Source organism: Prunus mume, linkage group LG2 (genome assembly GCF_029339155.1).
Source record: "Prunus mume cultivar Tortuosa linkage group LG2, ASM2933915v1, whole genome shotgun sequence".
NCBI classification, from domain to species: Eukaryota; Viridiplantae; Streptophyta; class Magnoliopsida; order Rosales; family Rosaceae; genus Prunus; species Prunus mume.
The window spans coordinates 24,470,807-24,490,794 of NC_142699.1; the positions used below are offsets into that span (position 1 = coordinate 24,470,807).

Below are 19,988 nucleotides of genomic sequence, written 5' to 3' on the forward strand. Positions count from 1 at the left end.
ACCCTATAAATTATGCCGCCCTCAAATTATGTTGGGCAGCGAACCAAGAAAATAAAAATCTTAGTGGTCAAAGACAAATTGAATTAGTAGATAGCATCCGTGCCAAACCTCTCCTCAAGGAACAGATCGGAAAGTCAGGTCCAAATCTGGTATGCCTTTGTTGAATTAATGTATCGGGTGATGATGGTAGGCTGGTTTAACATTAGTGAGGGAGTCTGCGTATCTTTAGTTAGCAATAGGGGTGGGCATCTCATCCGAATTATCTGCGTACCGACAGTTTGGTTTGGTTTGATTAAATAATTATTTTTTAATTATTCCGATCCGATCCGTATCGAAATATTTAGGTTTGGTTAATGAAACAAAATTCCTAACCCTACAGAAATCCGTACCGATCTGATATTTTTACTACTTTATTATTTAAATACAAAACAAAAAACCAAAGATAAATACAATCAGCATTTTGTATCACTCCTTTATCACTACTGTATCACTTCTTTCTTACCATTGTATCACTTTTATCACCATTTTATCACTGCTTTATCACCACTCTATCACTTCTTTATCACATTGTATCATTTACCCCGGTACTTTAGCACTTTTTGGTCAAAGAGGAATTTATGAACTTCCTATGTTTTCTAATTTCGACATTTGCCCCTTTTTTACCTGTAACTTTCCAACTATTGATCCAAATTTTATGTTCTTTATATGGTTGGATTCAGCATGAAAAACTAAAGAACCCCACGCGGAACAAATGTCAAAATCATTTATATAAATATAGAGAATTCAATAAAAAGAACACTCAAAGGTTCAAACAACAAACACAAGTGGCTCCTAGTTACATCTTGAGTACATACTAAATGATATAGTGACTAAATTATTTGATTTCATACTTGGATGAATTAGACTATTGAATTTTTATATTTTATGAAGGATAATTTAGTGTATTTGTTCAAGAATTTATGTTATGTGAAAATATTATAAATTATATTTTTATTAGTATATTTTTATTACGATACTACAGTGTATTGGCCAATCCGAACTAAATATTAGGTTAACCAATTCGAAGTCTACCGAAATCTTTAATTTAGATTAACGAAAGAGCCTTCTACTGTTCCAAACCGATCCGTGCCCAAACCTAGTTAGCAGGTTGGCTTTGAGTATGTACCCTTTGCCATATCTTCCAAATCCAAAATATAAACGTGCAAAGATTTGACTTATTCAACTTCTCCATGCTGTCTGAATTGGACCTCCTTTTCCAAACCACTTGTAGACAAGCTGAATGTAGCAAGGGTTGTAATGGCTGGCCCAGTACAGGCAACTTGCTGATAATTTTAATACCAGAGAAGCTCAATGTTCATAGGCCCAAGCTGAACAACATCTGCTACTTCATTCTCTTTGTTTGTTGACTGAAGCAACTAACCCTAGCCCAAACCTTATTTGAAAGCCCATGAGTGAAGAGCCCATTCATTTTACTTAGAAAAAGAAGAATCTTCCTCCTTATTAAGTACCAATTCTTTTATCTGGAATCATTTTATGGTAAGAGTGCCATGTATGGACATACATATGAACTTTCATATTAGTTACATTATTCATCTGAATTAGATCATGTGACTAATGTAAAAAGTAAGGATCCATATAGTGAAAAGCGGAACAAGTTAATTTCGATTATACAAAATGGATTACCATTATTTCAATCCTACTTGAGTTACTTGAGACTGATGATGAAAGAGTTTTAGATAACCCTTTTGATTATATTCCAAAGGAATGGGTGCCTTACCATTGAAGGGAATTTTCAGTTTGAGAAGTCAAATTATATTCATGATGTAAACATTGCTTATAATTCTAGACTTTTTAAGGGTAACAATGACTACAAATTTAGGGCAGTAACCTGAATTGAAACATGACGGAGAACATGCAAAACCTTGAAACTGCCCCTATAAATCATATATTGGCCGGGTGAAATTGAGCCCTCGCATTAAAACGCAAAAGCACATTTGAAACGGCCGAAAATTCACTTGCAAAAACCAAAAACTTTAAATTGACAATCTGTGCAACACCCTTTCTTCGACGTAAGAAGAGAAAACAAAACATCTTCCAACAAAAAGAATGGAATCACTTTTGAGTTTTCTGTATGCCCGCAACGGAACTCAAGCGCCATCAAACAAGGTTCGCTCGGATCTCTCATAGGCAATGTCTCAAGGACCAATCAAACACAATCTGCAGAACCAATCTAATCCTTATGAAAAAAGGAACTGTAAAATCTCCATTTAATAATGAGAGAGAGAGAGAGAGAGAGAGAGAAAATTATGAGCATCAGTTTTAAAAAGCTCGAATTTTGGAAGCTTCATGGCTTTCGCCAATCAGTCGTCAATTCCAAATTTTTCTCATCATATGCTCTCATCCTCTATTAACTTTGCCTTCAGATAAGGCAAGCATAGAATAACAAAATAAGCTGCAGAGTAGAAAGAAAAATTAGACAGAACAAACGCAGAGCAAGTAGCATCAACGAAACAATAACGAAGAATTGTGGAACAGCCGCTGGAAGACGAGGCCAATACAGAAGCATCCACCACACGCTTTATATAAAGAGTGTGAGGAACTAAAGAAAACCCCGAAACCCTAATCGCCAACAACTCGCTCACACCTTCAACGCGACGCCGTTTCCTCCAGTCTAGTCTTTCGGTCAGATTGGAAATATGAATATTGTAGGGGGCCAATCAAGAAATATTATAAATAAGACTGAAAGGACGATAATGCCCCATATGGCGGTAAATGCGCAGATCTAAGTTTGTGTGGATCCGACGGCCTACATTTTTGCCACATTCGTTTATATTCATAGCCCTATAAACCCTAATCCCCTTCTCAGTCGCTCTCCTCTCTCTATCTCCCAGAGGTTCTTGCGGCTCTGTTTTTGGTTTCTGCGATCTACAACAACCAAGATGGTAAGCCCAGCCGAACTATCTTGTATTTGTATTTGTATTTTCTTAGACCTTTGTTACGATCTGAGCCATCTTCTTCATTAGGCTCACAGATTTAACGCCATTTGTGAAAATCCGCTGCGCTAAATAACATCTTTTGTTTGTTTTTGTTTCCTGGGTGTATTGAAAACATGGCTTTGAATCTAGATATGATCCCATAAGCTGAAAATGAAACGCACTTTTAATTGATTCATTCTGTGCATATCAAACTAATGGTAAAAAAATAAATTTTTTTTTTTTTTTTGGAGCAAATGGATTATTTCGTGGTAGATATTAAACTGCTGGTTGCTAACAGGTGCTCCAGAACGATATCGATTTGCTGCATCCACCAGCTGAGCTCGAGAAGAGGAAACACAAGCTCAAGCGTCTTGTGCAGTCTCCTAACTCTTTTTTCATGGTACGACTATTAATTATTCGATGCCCTTTTTGGGACATTTGTTTCTTTTTGTTTGGTTCTGATTTTCTAGAGAAATTTCTAATCTTGATTGTTTTAAATATGCACAGGACGTTAAGTGCCAAGGATGCTTCAACATGTAAGTAATTCTTCCCATCTTCCATTACCTTTTCTGATGATTATGTTCAAGTAGTTGCTGCATATGATTTAAATTTATGAAAAAAGGAAATTTATTCATTGTCTGGAGATTGAACCAAATTAAAATTCATTTGTGCAGAACCACAGTGTTCAGTCACTCGCAAACAGTTGTGGTTTGTGGGAACTGCCAGACAGTGTTGTGCCAGCCTACTGGTGGGCGTGCCAGGCTCACTGAGGGTTGCTCTTTCAGAAGGAAGGGAGACTGATGCTCAAGCTTTGATTGCATTGATGTGTATTTGGAGAATTGAGAAAGGGCTTTTTGAGGGTTGATTAAGGTTAAAATGTGGGTGCTCCTCATTTTTGTTTTGCTTTTTAGTTTTTAATATGTAATTTGTTAGGGGCGGCGTTCTGGACCTTGTCATGGGAGTGCTATGTTATGCATCTGGTTTAGTTATGTTTGGTGGTTTACATTTTCAATTGCCCTTCGGATGAAGTATTGTTTGAAATTTTCATGTCTGCCCTTTTCAGATTAAATGACAGGTTATCGATGAACAAGTTCTTTTGCATGAAAATGTTTCATATCTATATTCTTTGTTGTTCCATTTTGTATTCAAACTTTGGGGTGTTGAAATGCTAAAGCTTTTCAATTGATGTCTTCTCAAATCCTTCTGTTGCACGCTGTTTCATTTAGCCGGGATGAGTAACCCTGTGCCCCGTACCTCTCCTCATTTAGGGCTATAGCTCGTTGGTTAGTTCATTTTAGGTTTCTCTGTTTTGTGCTAAGTATCAGCTACTCTTTAACTTGACTCTGAATGGATACTGTGTACGCTCCATTGCGTTTGGTTGACAATTTTAAGCCTTTTCGAGTTTTATGATAGAGTTTGGTGAGACAGAGAATTGGATTTTGTACACTTGAGTTATGAGTCATACGATGTTATGCATTGGTGCGTCCGAGCATGGTCGTCGGACTTTAGTGCTGCTATAATTCACGAGGAGTCTTGTAGTAGTAATTCCAGTTAATTATGTTTCATGTAGTTTGTACTGCGAGTATTTTTTGAGTAGAACATTTGGTACTTTTGAAGGCAGTCTGTTTCATCTGACGGATTTAGGAAGGATTTGAAGATTTAAGGTTGTTTCAGTGATTTTTGGGTTTCAACACTCAGGAAATTCATGTGATACCATACCTTTTATACAGGAGTTCGTGTTACCACAACTGCACCCCATGAAGTGCCAATGTACATTAGTAAATGCAAACCAACCGTTCGTATTGCTCTATATTGTAAGGAATGAAAGGTTTGGGGATGTTTCACAAGAACATGACGATGGGGAATGCCATGAACTAAAAGAACAAATTTTGATGGAAAATTTTTGCTAAGGAGTCATTACCAGAATTTAAAAGACCAATCAAAAACCTTGGAATCTTTTTCAATTATTAACTTTGTATAATTTGACGGTGTTACTCACAATAATCCATGTAATATTCTCTTTGGGTTGAATGCAATACCATTATATATATATATATATATATATAAAAAAAAAAAAATAAAAGCTTCAATTTCAATTTGAACAACATAAGTAAATCTAACTCGATTATTTCCACATGTTAGCAGTCCTTCCAAAGTCTCTCTAATCACAAAACTGAGCTAGGCGATTTTCAAGTAATTAATAGGCAATATATTGCCAATGCGTCCATAGCTCGGTTTCAAACTTCGACCAAAAAAAAAAAGCTTTATTATATTAAACAATATAAGCTACTAGTAAGAAAACAAAAATATACTTGTAAAAAAATATATATATATATATATATTAAAAATTAAAGGTCACGCTTTGAATTTGACATAGTGGTTTGAACTACAATAAAACGAGTATAACACTATTTTGCTATCTTGGCTATACACACATCTGATAATACTTTCACTTGACATAATACTGTTAATCGGATACTAAAACAGTGCTATACCGATTGCAACTTGCAACTTGCAACAGAGTTTTTCTCGCGAAGGTGGGCCTTCCCACTGCAACATGTTTGGTCTCTCTCGACGCGTGTCTGTGTGGTGGGCCGAAGGGTGCAGTTTCTTATAGGAAGTCAAGGTTTACACAAATTACTTGTTTTTTCCAAAAAGAAATTTACGCGGGCATGCTTAGATTGATTTGTCAAAGAACGTTTCAGTGTGCAAATTTCGCTACGCATTGTAAAACCAACGCTCGGATTAGCTTTTCGCGATGTGGGTACGCTGCCCAAGCAGCAGCAGCTGCCCCATTGCCCGAACACCCCCCTGTCCACGCAGAGCTTCCCAACTCGGAGTTCGACTCTCACGCATACGCTGCTATGCTTCAACATTGTATCCGAAACGGTGACTCGAATTCCGCAATGGGTCTTCACTGCAGGATCTTGAAGAAAGGTGGTTGCTTGGACTTGTTTGCTCTCAACATTCTTCTTAATATGTACGTAAAAGCTGGTATGCTGTCTAATGCCACTACGCTGTTTGACGAAATGTCTGAAAGAAATACTATTTCTTTTGTTACGTTGATCCAGGGATTTGCGGACTCTCAACGTTTTGTTGATGCTGTAGAATTGTTTCACCGGCTGCATACAGAAGCCATGAGCTTAACCAATTTGTTTTTACTACAATTTTGAAGTTACTTGTAAGGATGGGATGGGCTGAGCTGGCTTGGACCATCCATGCTTGTATTCATAAGCTTGCACATGGCTCTAATGCCTTTGTTGGGACTGCTCTGATTGATGCCTACTCTGTTTGCAGCCACGTTGATGTTTCTAGGGATGTTTTTGATGAGATTGTTTGTAAGGATATGGTAGCTTGGACTGGGATGGTAGCATGCTATGCTGAGAATGGCTGTTTTGAAGAAGCACTCGAACTCTTCAGTCAAATGCGGATGATTGGATTCAAGCCTAACAATTATACTTTTACGGGTGTGCTTAAGGCCTGTGTTGGTTTAGAGGCCTTAAATGAAGGGAAGAGCGTCCATGGGTGTGTAATGAAATCATGTTATGAAGGGGATCTATATGTGGGTACTGCATTGCTTGATATGTACACTAAGTTTGGAGATGTTGAGGAGGCTCGGCAAGTATTTCAAGAGATGCCCAAAAATGACGTGGTTCCTTGGAGCCTCATGGTTTCACGGTGTGCTCAGAGTGACCGTTGTGAAGAGGCTCTGGACTTGTTTTGTCGGATGAGGCAAGCATTTGTTGTTCCCAACCAGTTTACATATGCTAGCACACTTCAAGCTTGTGCAACTATGGAGCGTTTAGATTTTGGGAAGCAAATCCATTGCCATGTAATCAAGCTTGGTCTTGATTCAGATGTCTTTGTTTCAAATGCTCTCATGGGTGTCTATGCTAAATGCGGAAAGTTAGAGAACTCTATGGACTTATTTGTGGAATCACCAAATAGAAATGATGTATCTTGGAACACGATGATTGTTGGATATGTTCAGTTAGGTGATGGGGAGAAGGCGTTGGCTTTGTTTTCAAATATGCTTAGATGCCAAGTGCAGGCTACAGAAGTGACGTACTCTAGTGCTCTCCGTGCTTCTGCTAGCCTAGCAGCATTGGAGCCAGGAGTTCAGATACATTCTATAACGGTCAAAACCATATACGACAAAGATACTGTAGTGGGTAATTCTTTAATAGACATGTATGCTAAGTGTGGAAGCATCAAAGATGCCCGCCTGGTGTTTGATAAGTTGAAGCAACGAGATGAGGTTTCATGGAATGCGATGATCTCAGGATATTCTATGCATGGTCTTGGCCTGGAGGCTCTACAGATTTTTGAAATGATGCAGGAAACAAATTGCAAACCAAACAAGTTAACTTTTGTCGGTATTTTGTCAGCATGTAGCAATGCAGGACTATTAGATCAAGGACAGGCTTATTTTAATTCTATGGTGCAGAACTATGACGTTGAACCGTGCGTAGAGCACTATACTTGTATGGTCTGGCTGTTAGGGAGATCAGGCCATCTTGATAAGGCTGTGAAGTTGATTCAGGAAATCCCATTTGAACCTAGTGTTATGGTATGGCGTGCTTTGCTCGGAGCTTGTGTTATCCATAATGATGTGGAACTTGGAAGGATTGCTGCCCAGCATGTTCTTGAAATGGATCCCCAAGATGATGCTACCCACGTGTTATTGTCAAACATATATGCCACTGCAAGGAGATGGGATAATGTGGCTTCTGTCAGAAAAAACATGAAAAGGAAAGGAGTAAAGAAGGAACCCGGCCTAAGTTGGATTGAGAACCAGGGCACAGTTCATTATTTCAGTGTGGGGGATACTTCACATCCTGACATGAAACTGATCAACGGGATGCTGGAATGGTTGAAAATGAGAACTTTGAAGGCAGGACATGTTCCCAATTATAGTGCCGTTTTGCTTGATGTGGAGGATGATGAAAAGGAGCGCTTCTTGTGGGTACACAGTGAAAGGTTAGCTCTAGCATTTGGGTTAATTAGAACATCACCTGGGAGCCCTATTCGTATCATTAAAAACCTTCGAATATGTGTGGATTGCCATGCCACAGTGAAGTTAATATCAAAAGTAGTGCAGCGAGATATTGTTGTTCGAGATATCAATCGGTTCCATCACTTTCAGGATGGAATTTGCTCTTGTGGTGATTACTGGTGATTGATCTGCCTTATTGGGATCTATGATTCCTGGAGGGTTGAACTGATGAAGTCACCTTGTTCTCAAGGTAATGCGCTCCATCCCAGGTAATTCCTTATCGATGACCAATTATGTGAGCAATTACTTTCACTTTCTTGGGTCTAGCTAATGATTTTTCTTTACAGTTCTTAATGGTTCGAAACTGACTATTAAAACCTTCTACTAGTTGCATTCTAGCATGAATTTGTGCACAGAGGTGTTGCCCACTTTTTTTATGTCTCTTTTTTTTTTTTCATTCTTCAAGTAATTCTAGGTCGTGAAGTTCTCGTTGTGCAGAGTGCATAAGTCCGCATGAAGGCATTACTCATTGATTAATCATTTCTCTCGAAATACATTGGCCTTTTAGTATAGAATATCTAGTCTGGCCTTTGTGATAACCATTATAAAGTTTGCACCTCCTTTTCTCATTTGCAGTTCCCAGCATTTCCTTAAATAAACACTTCTGGTTCCAATTGTCCAAATGTGAGCTGCCACTTCTACTGAACTTGCTAAATGATTTCTTATTGATACTCTGGAAATTTTTTTCCTTTTTCACCGTTCTTGCTTTGACTAAGACAACTTCCTTGCTCCCATTGTATTCTTTTTATTTAATTTATATATTTCATTGTCTAATTTCAGAACTACGAACAAAAAGAACATAATTTTCAATTTCAGTATAATTTGGCCTACCAATTATGACCAACGTGAAATAAGAGTATGACATTTCATGTAATGATTTTGTCCAGTACTAATCTACAATCATGATATTAACTTCATACTCATCGTGGAAGTTTTACACCACCTCATTACAGGTATTTGTCTGCATGCGTTGTCGTTGTCACTATAAAGATTATAAAGATAATGTAAATTGTACATCAATTTATCCCTATCTATTTGGGCGTCACAGTCAGTTTAGGAAGGAAATGTGACCTTGATCCGTTATATTTCTTATTTTTTATCCAACTTTTTCCCTTTTAGAAAAGTGTGCTTATTTGGTTTGTACAAAATAACAAAATTTTATTTTTCTATCAAGTTGTTGATATGTTACATTTATGAATGTCTGTGTTCATGCACCCATGTGTACATAGTATTTTGCCTAATTATATATGTATGTTGGCATATTCATGACCTTAATCCATATTCAAGTATAAGGGTCAAAGATTACTAATATTTTAATGGTTTTCCTTTCAATTGAAGTATGTGCAAGCATAATCAAATTGTGAATGCATTGACTTGATACAAAAGAATGCGTCATTTTGTCTTTTTAGTCTGAGCGTTGATAATCATAGATTCCGCGATATGCGATATCCATCAATTATCTACTATAAATTGCGTGTCATATCAAACTTGTTAGTCATTTGTGACATTAGACATCATATCACACTGAAAAAAATTCCATATTGGCACTTCAACTTTTGAATCATCTTAATTGCGATTATGAATCATGACTTTTTGACTTATGAGTCTCATCTTGTAGATATCGTTTTAGGTGGTAGTGGATTGAGAAAATTCATGATGGATTAGGTAATTATATACTTTTATACACTCCTTGTTGAGATCACCAGGAATCAAAGGCTTTTTGCCTTTCTTCACAAATTACTGAAGTGATATTTTAGGCTAGGGTCGAAATTTCTAGCCTTTAGGAAAATCTTTTGTGACAATAGACGAGGCATTACCAACTACTTACTCTAAACTACTATGATCACTTCAATAATTACATAACACTATACTAAGCCTGGTATAACATGAATTTACTGTGAAATCAACTGATGAAATTTTTTATTGAGAATTGGTGCTGAGAAAGGTTTTTTGTGCTTACAAACCTCACCCATGTATCATGTGTTTTAGCTGCATATTTTCATTTGCTCAGAATCACTTTATGAAGCACTTATCTTTTGTGTTTCCCCAGAAGAAAATTTATCTATAATTTTCTGTAACTAATTGGATTCCATTTGAGGGAATTTATCTCTGAGAAAGCAACAGCTCATCTTACGGAAAACGAATCTAATTTATTGGTAAGGCTTTGGTTCAAAAGAGAATTGACAATCCAACTATAAAACCCACTATCACTAGAAATATTTTTAGTTATTCCAAATCTTGTTGAATTACTATTTGACTTCATTCTCATTGTGTTCCACTTAGACTTATTACGATTTATATCTACCTCCTGATGGTGCGGTAAAGGTTGAACATTGGATAACATTTTTATCACCCACTTTGAAAGAGATTTAATGTCAATCATTTCCTAGAATGAATCAGTTATGTGTTGTAGCATACATGTCAAGTTATAATCTAAATATTTGTTGGCCATGTGTGTTTATAAGGAAATTGTCATTCGTAAAGTAGGAGCGCTTGTCATTGACTCAACTTGCTTTTGAGATCAGCAAGAACAAACTAATGTCTAAGGTTAATATTTTTCTACTTTTCATTGCTCTGAAGAATCTCAGTTTTGTTCAATTAATATGTCAATTCAAAATTCTTCAGGAAACTCATTATGTTACATGGAAATTTTTATAAAGTTGCAAGCTAGTTAGCTATGAACTTTCATATTTTTTAAGTTAGCTATGAACTTGCATATTTTTTTAACTTGTGCCCTTCCTGTAGCAAGAGAAACCATTTGTGTAATGGAAACAATTTTTAATGAGAATTTTTAACTGGCGGGCCATTTTCTCACACCTCTAACTCCAAGCAGAAGCTGTTTCTACAATTCATCTTCTTTCCCAGAATTATATGTCTGCATCATTACTATTGCCATTCTTAGTCTGTGCTTTCATGTTCATGTTGCGGATGCTAACTATTGGTGGAACTTGTTTTGTGCTTGACTTAGATGTGTAACTAAAAGTGAGAGAAGATGTGGAGCTTGATACGTCAGCACCAGTTTTTAAGCGTTACACAGTGTGTTCTGTTGTCAAAGCAAGAGAATATTAAGGTGCCTCTGTTTGACAGCGAGACTCCTCCTATTCAAGACCAGTCTGATTCTGAGAATGTTGGTGGGGAAGGTGACTTACAGAAGGCTAAATAGTAAGTTTCAGGAGATTGCTTACGTCAATTTTTTGATCAGGTTAGAGTGTTGCTTTTGTTAAGCTTTCTGGAATTTAGAGGTCTTGAATATACTTCCAAGTCACACAAGCTTGTCAGAATCATATCTTGCCAATGGTGATTATTAGAAGAGATCGGTGAAACTATTTGGAACTTGTATGAGAATATTTTCATGCTAGATTTTAGAGCCCTTTGAAGTACACACATATAAATCTTGAAACTGTAACAGCTAGTTGTACAGGTCTGAATTCAAACTTCTTGTAGCATCATTGAAGTGGTGGCCAATGATGGTCTTTGTATCAAGCAATGGATATGTATCCTTTATTAATTATACTCAATTTTGATCATCTGGCCCCTAAATTTTGTTGGCATGCTCAAGCCCTGTTTCATTACGTAGTCATAGGCCAATTATTTTCTTTTTAGAATTGAATGCAGGCTGTAACTTGTAAGTGGTAACAACATGAAAAGTTTTCCTTGAGGAGCCTTGATATTGGATCTGGCTCTAGGTAGAGATTGAATCTAAGTACATTGATTCTGGGATGAAAATGTTTAGATGAGTTGAGTAGCCAAATGATGGGAGGCCATGATAAGTGGCAGTGATGAAATTACATGGATCCCATTTTTGTTGGTCAAGAAGAGTGAGTTTTGTACAGAATGTCCTATATTTCCATAAATATTGATTTTAGGATATAACACTTTGAGGTTTATTGTTCACTGTTCTTCTGCTCTTGTATAGAAAATCTCCTAAACCCTAAATCCTTGGGCCATTTCTGAAGTTGTACGCGAGCCCATCTAATCAGTGATTGCTTGGGAAGCTGGCATCTCACTAGAAAACATTGGGGGCTGGTCTGGTCTCACAAGGTTCGATTCGATTAACCTAAAATTCATTGACAGAGTTACAAAGGAAAGGAGAGGAAGACACAGTGTACACACACAACACTCTAAACAACAGAGCTGTGTCCTTGATGTTCCCATTCACATTAGCCAAGCCTTGAACGTTTAAGCTTTGAGAAAAATGGGGGACAAAATTGTTTGGTGAAGCTCCTGTCTATGGCACATGACATGCATACATAGAAAACACACATACACATATATTATGTATGCATGGCGTGTAAAGTATTTGCATTGCAATTTGCAACTATATATATAATATATATATCGTGTGAATAGCCACCTTTCCTGCAAAACTAAACAAATAGAAAATTGATATAAGTGTCATATAAAAAGGGTAATTGAACATGATGAGGTTGTCTTATTTGACAATTGACATGTGCAGTACTCATCACTAGCTAGCCTCTCTTGTTCAATGTTCCACTTTTTTTGTTTCTACATGTACACCTACCTAGCTACCTACTACCTAGCTACCTAGCTACTTCCAACACAACACAAACACTACACTACTACACTACTACACTACACTTTTATATATATATATATATATATATATATATATATATACACGCAAACAAAAACATATGTACGTACGTGTTTGAAAACTGCAATGCAAAACAAAAGCAACCAAATTTTCCAAATTAAAGTCCTTTGCTTTGCAGCATTCATATCAATATCACCCTATGGAGACGACGTACGTTTCTTCTTCTGGTGAATATCCCTTGGACCAAAATTGTAGCTACAACAGAAGAAATAAGTAAAACATATTAGGAGATTAACGTTATTTGTGTTGTGTTGGGAGAGTTGACTAATTAAAGAAATATATAAAAGAAAGATGACTGACGAGGAATCCTGTGCTGTGTCAAGATCTTAGTAGTGGAATTACAAGACGATCATGTAAAAAGCTTTTTTTTTTTATATAAAAAAATGTTCTTCCTCTTCCTTCCTATAATAATGTTCCCATTACTAACTGTTTGACACTTTTCTTCACTAATCACACGTCCACGTGACTCAACCATGACAATGCATTGCAACCCATCCATCCAGATCAACATGTGTCTTCTCTTTTTTTTTTCTTTAAGGAACCCAAAAAGAGGATATTTAAAAATTCAATGGTCATGATAGCTCTGGTTATAAAATAATGCAGCAACTAGAGGCAATTAGAGAACAAATGGGAACAGGGGATTAATTATTTAATTAAGGCTAAATAATATAATATCTTGGAAAACTGTAGTTGCAGGCAAAGAGGCAATGTATGTGGATTAGTATTAGTAAGAGGAGATAATGAAATGATGGCGGTAATAGAAAATGGAAAAACAGAGAGAGAGAGAGAGAGAGAGAGAGAGAGAGAGTACATACATATCTGTAGAATAATAATACAATACTATACAATACAATTTGAGGGGTATTAGTTTAGGAGGGACCCACAGGAGAGCCCCCCACGAAGTCCGGCTTTGCACGCGCAGTCAGGGAGGAGGGGCCCACAGGAACAGCCCCACGCCTGTCCATGCAAAAGAGAAAAAAAGAAAAAAAAAGCGTGGAATTTTATGGCCCTTGTCTTGTCGGGAATTTCGAGGGCCTAACGCTGTTATCGTGAACATGCACGCACCCCCACACACCACCACCAACACAACACAGCACACACTTTTTTCATTTCATGCGCATTGCATGGCATTGGCTGCCTTTTCATTTCATTATCAATTCTCATCATTTTCACCTTCTCAGCTCAAGTTTTATGTGACGTGTGTAAACTTAATGTTGGGTAAAATCAATAAATTAAATCCATGATATAAGATCTTAAACTTTGTAATCTTCACAATAGCATCAGAAGGAAATTAAATTAGACTTAAATTGCATACATATTTTAAATGATTAGTCTTCTATTATATTAAGATATTTATTTTGAAAGATTCATAGGCGAGCCGTCAGTGTAGAGGAAATATATTTGTCTCTTTAGCCTTTTGCACATTAAAAAACCCTAATACGTGTTTTCATTAGTGTACACATAAGATGAGTATGTGCACTATTATAGGCAGAGAGAGGACCAATTTTCTAGTGAAGCTCATAATCAATTACCACTCATCACAGTAATAAAATAAAAAACTACTTTTTTCTTTAGTCAATATAATTATTATAAATCAATTAAACAATTAATTTACTATAAGTCACGTTATGTGGACCACACAGAATATTTATATAATATTCTTACAACATGGACATGGAGAATTACTTGCAAAAGAGGCTCCTCTCTCTCTTTCTCTCTCTCTCTCTCTGTGTCAAAGAATGCAACCAAACCTTATATTATATATAGCTCTACTTTAACATATGTTTTTGACATGGCCATAATTCTGATATTCAAGTTGAATAACATATAGCTAGGTAGGTTGAAGTACTAGCTACTATATATAAAGGTTAGCTTTAAGCAGATGCTTGCTTAGATATACTCCATCCCTGTTCCAAATATACATGCACCTACTTCTTATAAGAAATTTCCAACTTTCTTATCCATGTCAATTTCCATCCCAAAAGGTCACCTTTAGTCAACAAATTCACAAGGGATTTCAACAATCCCCTTACGCATACACAAATGAATCCTTGTTGTTTAGTTCCTTTATTGTGCATAAGTCTTTGTTAACGTAACACACTAACACTTCATTGGTGGTGGCTCTTATAGACCAATACATAAGTTTTCTTTAAGTATCCAGCCCAACAGGTTAAACTGTTATTTGAAGAGAGACCGATAAGCTATGTATAACTTCATTAGGCAGGCTTGCATGCACTTAGCTCAACCCATACTCGGCTTCAGCTGAACACCATGCTAAAACTAATATATAATTGATCACTGTAACAAAGCTTTCTGGTTTTAGATAGCTTCTACAAAATCTTTTATGTAGAAGCCCACTTCTATTGAGGGACACCCTTCAGGATCATGACGATTTATTTTTTTAACGATCCAAACAGTATATTTTTCAAGTCTTCATTCATAAATCATCTTTGCAAAAAAAAAAAAAAAAAAGAAGGGCAAATTGAATATCCTTAAGGCATCTAGTCTTTGCTTTGATGGAATATCTAAAAATTAGACGAAAAAACTGAGTTAAAATTGAGCAAATTTGGATTTGTGTTGGTTCTCAAACAATGGTTTTGTTTGTCGTGATCTCTTTGGTTATATTATAATTCTTGCACATTATGAAGAAATAAGAAAGGTGGTTGTTATTAAGTAGGTTATAATTGCTCTAAATGATGGTATTATTATAGATGCTCTTGCACACAATTGAGGGGTGCCGTGGAAAAATCGAAATTGTTCAGTGCGTGTAGGTATAATTATACACGTTGCATATATTTTATTTGTACACAATGGTGGAGAGGTAATGATGATAACCCTTTACTCGTTATTCCCATTCACACAAACTAATCGGACAGGTACATGCTAATATGTTATTGCTGTAGCATCTGACGAGTTGAAACAATATATAATATACGGGTATGTATGTATATTTCTATGTACATTAAAGCATATACACATGCACTAAAGAATGCCCAATGTTTGAAGGAAACTAGGAAACGAGTAAGTTATTGTATATGTAAGTCATTGCTTCCCTTGCTGCCTTGCCTTTGATAAATAATGTTTGGCTTTCCCTTTGTCAAATACGTTGGATTAGAACCTCCGCAAAAATGAGCTGGCTGGCATGAAAAGTACCATCATCAAGTATGAGTGAGAGAAAAGGAAAGTGAAACAAGTTTGATTGCCTTCCAAGGACATTCATTGGCATGCATAACTGGTGAAAATAAAAATAAATTAAAGTAATAATAATCATACTTCTTATATTTTCGTAATTAAGTTGGACTTATTAACTGTAGCAAAGTAAAATGTTCACATTCGGCGGCTGCTCTTAGACCTGGAAATACTGTACACCACCTGTTAATACAACATGAAATTTCCACAAAAAAATAAATAATTTCGGTGGAAGTTCTATCACGAACCGGAAATATGACTAAGAACCTAATATTTTGATAAATTTCTTGGATGTACTTGAGTTTTGGGAATATGGTCTAGATATTTTGATGACAATAGCACACAGTAATTGTAAAATAATCCATCTAATTGATCCGTTGGAAGCAAAATAATCCATCTAATTGATCCATCTAAGAGAGAGAGAGAGAGAGAGAGAGAGAGAGATGGGAAAAGGAGATAGAAAGAAAACGCAAAAGGTGATCACCAAGTCAATTTGAGTGTAATTGTTGCAAGTACCCTTTTGGTAGTAAAACTAATAAACAATGATAAAAAGGAAGAAAGTGGTAGAGGTTTTGTAAAAGAAAGAAAGCCATCTCTGAAAACCAGCCGTCCAAGGAAAAAGAGAAAATGTAATAAAAATCAGAGGAAGGACTATGCAAAAAAAGTTGGGAATGATGAGGTTCGTAGTGATGATGGTGAGTGGGAAGCAGTGAAGAAGAAAGAGGGAATAGAAAAGAATGGAATATTTAGGGTTTGGTGACATGCAAAGTGTATATAAATTAATTTGGTTTAATTATACAATTACTAATTAAGTACTCTGTTTTCATTCGTAATTTCCCATGCATGTGTGCTTTGATCAAATCACCAAGCGTGCCTGATGTGCCTGTGTGCTCTCATAGACATGAAAGAACAAGACCTCTGTTTATTGGGCTACTCAGCCTCCGCAGCCTACCAATTATTTTATTTACCGATTTCACTACAATGTCATGAATGTATATGTAGCCAAATTACATGCAAGGTGTAGCGCTTGATTTGTAGTTTATAAACTTAATTTTCTCAATCAGACGGTGAGCATTTCAAGGTGAAATGAATGAATATATATATATATAAATGTTTATAATTACATCAAAGTTCATTGGAGTTGATTATTTTCATTAATAATTAATGCGCACTTGATTATAAATAGATTAGTTCATAAAGTGGGGTGTGGATAAATTTATCCAAATGAAGAAAAAGGGGTGGGCACATAACGGTTTTTATTTATTTATGTGGAAATGAAATTGGGAGAATATTTCAATACATATATCCTGTAGACGTGAGAGGCTTTGCTTGCATATAAAGGGGACATGCAATGCAAAGTGGTAATCCAAAACGGAGAATTTATAGAAAGTTGGCCCCCTTTTCATCACTTTGGAATGAATATTAATCACTTAGCTATAGTAAGTACCCCACAGGCCACAGCCCACTATGAGAGAGAGACAGAGAGAGAGAGAGAGGCGCCTATGCCAAGCCAAAAGCTATCAAAAGGCATCTCCTCGATCGCACATATACATATACAATTTTTTTTAAAAAACTTATCCAACAACAAAGTAGACACAAACCCTACGTACCTTTCTCTCCAAGACCAGTCCCTGTCACAAGATTGCAAAAGAAAGCATGGCATATGCTATATTGTTCATTTGTTTGTGCGATGAGTTTGCGGGGAGAGAGAGAGAGAGGGAGCGTTCACTGTACCTTTTGTCACACTATGAACTAATTTTAAAAGTTTGAACAGAATTTGGAGAACTGAATTGACCAGCAAGCAATAAGCAATCGATAGAGGGAGAGGGAGGGACATAAATTTCTAGTGCTACATAATTGCTTGATGAGAACCTCAGTGCAATAGTTTTTGCATAATCAAGTTGGTTTGTACTTTCTTTTGATATTTTAACAGAAAAGAACAAATTATACCCTTTAAAGATTAACTCAATTTCTCATTGAAACTTAGTCAATAATTAATCAATTCTTAATTTGATGATTTATACGGTCATCAACAGTCGAGACTATTACATGGTGCCATCAATTGACGTGTACGAGACAATGAATGATGGATAGTATTGTGTGATATAGACAATACTATAGAATCCAAACTAAAGTCTTCAATGCTAATGATTGTGAATGTTTCTTTAGGTAACCTCAAATTTTACAGTTTATTCTAGGGTTTATAACTCTCCAATGACTTGTACTTTTCAGACCGCTTTGTAAGAAAAAGAAAGGGAGACAAAAGCATAATCCTATTTTCTTCTAAACTTACTTTTGTCTGTTGTAAACATTATTCTTCTAATAAACGTACACGAATTGAATGTTTACTTTCTTAGAATGGGGGAATTCATGAATCAGGGAAGTTAAGATTACGAGAGACATAATCGAAATTTTTTTAAGAATAAAATAACACTAAAAAACATAAAGATAGTACTTTCATTTATAATTCATTGCAAAACTAACTTAGTTTTGTCTGTTGTCAACATTTTCTTATAATAAAGGTATACGTATCAAATGTTTACTTACTTGGAATGGGGGAAGTTATGAATCAGAGAGTTAAGATTACAAGAGACATAATCAGTGGCAGATGCAGGATTGCGACTTCATAGGGTCATAGTGTAAAAGTGTTGAAATTTTTTTAAAAAGAAAATAACACTAAAAAAACATAAAGATAATATTTCCATTCATAATTAATTGCAAAACTAACAATAGAAGCTACAATTATCCACATCGAGTTTTCATCTTTTAAAAATATTGCATTATAGCTTCGTTATCAATATAAGCAAAAACGTTTATCTCAATGTACTCATATAATTCAATAGGTCTTTGTCGTACGCTTGCACTTGAACTACTTGGATTAGACAAACTATAATTTTCTCTTAAAGTATCTTTCCATAATTCTACACATTAATTAATGGGAGCTTTAGTAATATACCCTAATAGGGGCTGATATTATAAAAAAACCCCACATGGAATGCACTTTAGAAACATACCCAAAAATCATTTACTACATAAAAAAATGAGTGTTGAAGTTCCTATAAATTACATGACTGCCACTGATTAACTTAAAACAAGCCTAACACAAAAAACTAAAAAAAAAAATCCAAAACAAGCTCAACAAGCCCGAAGTACATTGTTAATACCATATCATAGAAGTACGTTGTTAATATGATCTTATAAAAAAACATTGTTAATACCATTTCATACAAAAAACTGAACAAAAAAAACCCAAAAAAGCCCAATAAGACATCCAATATCCTTTGCAGAAACCAACTCCAATAGTCCATAGTTTCACCAGAAATAATCGCAAAAGCGAAAGGAAATACCTCTACAAGAAAAATAAAAAAAGTACACTGTTAATACTAAGTCATAAAACTATATTCTTAGTAAAAATCACATTCTGCATATCATAAACTTCAAGTGCATAGCTATATACATAGCAAATTATAGAGCATGCTTTGTTACTGAAATTCTATTAATATTATGTCATAGAAATTAACTCAGTTGCAGGGTATGAACAATATAACAACTATTCATACCACTTATTGGAAGTTAATAACAACATCATTTCATTTACATAATAGGTATGATAAACCAAATAAAGTCTAACCAAATTAGAAAATATTTGAGATATGAATAGAGGATCCAGTGTTCATTAATTTATGTATTCAATTGTAAACCAAATAAAGTAAGAGGGCCACATTACATACTAACTCATACATACATATGGACTTAGAAGTCTTTTAAACTACTAGTTAATCCTAGAGACTTTCCTAACTCTGTCTCAAACTCAACATGCAATGAAATGTTCCCAGTATAAATGATCAGCCATGAGAAAGCTGTCAGGTTTTTATTACTAAACTAAACAAGAAGCTGGACATTGTAAAAATATATACAATTATTTCTATATGCAAAAAAATGTCTTTAAACACAGGACTTGGCTTAAACTCTAATGCTTATCATGCTATTGATTGCAAACTGAGTTGAGACTCCAAATCAAATAGTTGGTTGCAAAATTCCATAGTCAGGTGTAGAGCCATATCATGGATGCTAAATTTTAAACCAGGTGAGTTACCAATTGCAGCTAGCTTGTCACACCCCGGACTCGGGGGTTGGTGGAAACTCCGAGCCC

At 35.7% G+C, this 19,988-nt stretch overlaps 2 protein-coding genes and 1 non-coding gene across 3 annotated transcripts; 2 read left to right on the top strand and 1 right to left on the bottom strand.

Moving 5' to 3' along the window:
• Window positions 1–2,307: 2,307 nt before the first annotated feature.
• On the bottom strand, window positions 2,308–2,397 carry LOC148919888 (small nucleolar RNA SNORD36). The gene has a single exon (XR_016124799.1). It is a non-coding gene; the product is annotated as a small nucleolar RNA SNORD36 (small nucleolar RNA).
• Window positions 2,398–2,810: 413 nt separating this feature from the next.
• Window positions 2,811–4,082, top strand: LOC103322243 (small ribosomal subunit protein eS27y). Its single transcript, XM_008224142.2, has 4 exons — window positions 2,811–2,942; window positions 3,274–3,375; window positions 3,483–3,511; window positions 3,650–4,082. The coding sequence occupies exons 1-4, from the start codon at window positions 2,940–2,942 to the stop codon at window positions 3,774–3,776; spliced, it is 261 nt and encodes an 86-aa protein (XP_008222364.1). The 5' UTR covers window positions 2,811–2,939; the 3' UTR covers window positions 3,777–4,082.
• Window positions 4,083–5,488: 1,406 nt separating this feature from the next.
• On the top strand, window positions 5,489–11,558 carry LOC103322244 (Tetratricopeptide repeat (TPR)-like superfamily protein). Its single transcript, XM_008224143.3, is given in 3 exon segments — window positions 5,489–6,107; window positions 6,110–8,240; window positions 11,000–11,558. Coding segments are annotated over 2 exon segments (2,505 nt in total). The 5' UTR covers window positions 5,489–5,647; the 3' UTR covers window positions 8,155–8,240; window positions 11,000–11,558.
• Window positions 11,559–19,988: the final 8,430 nt, after the last annotated feature.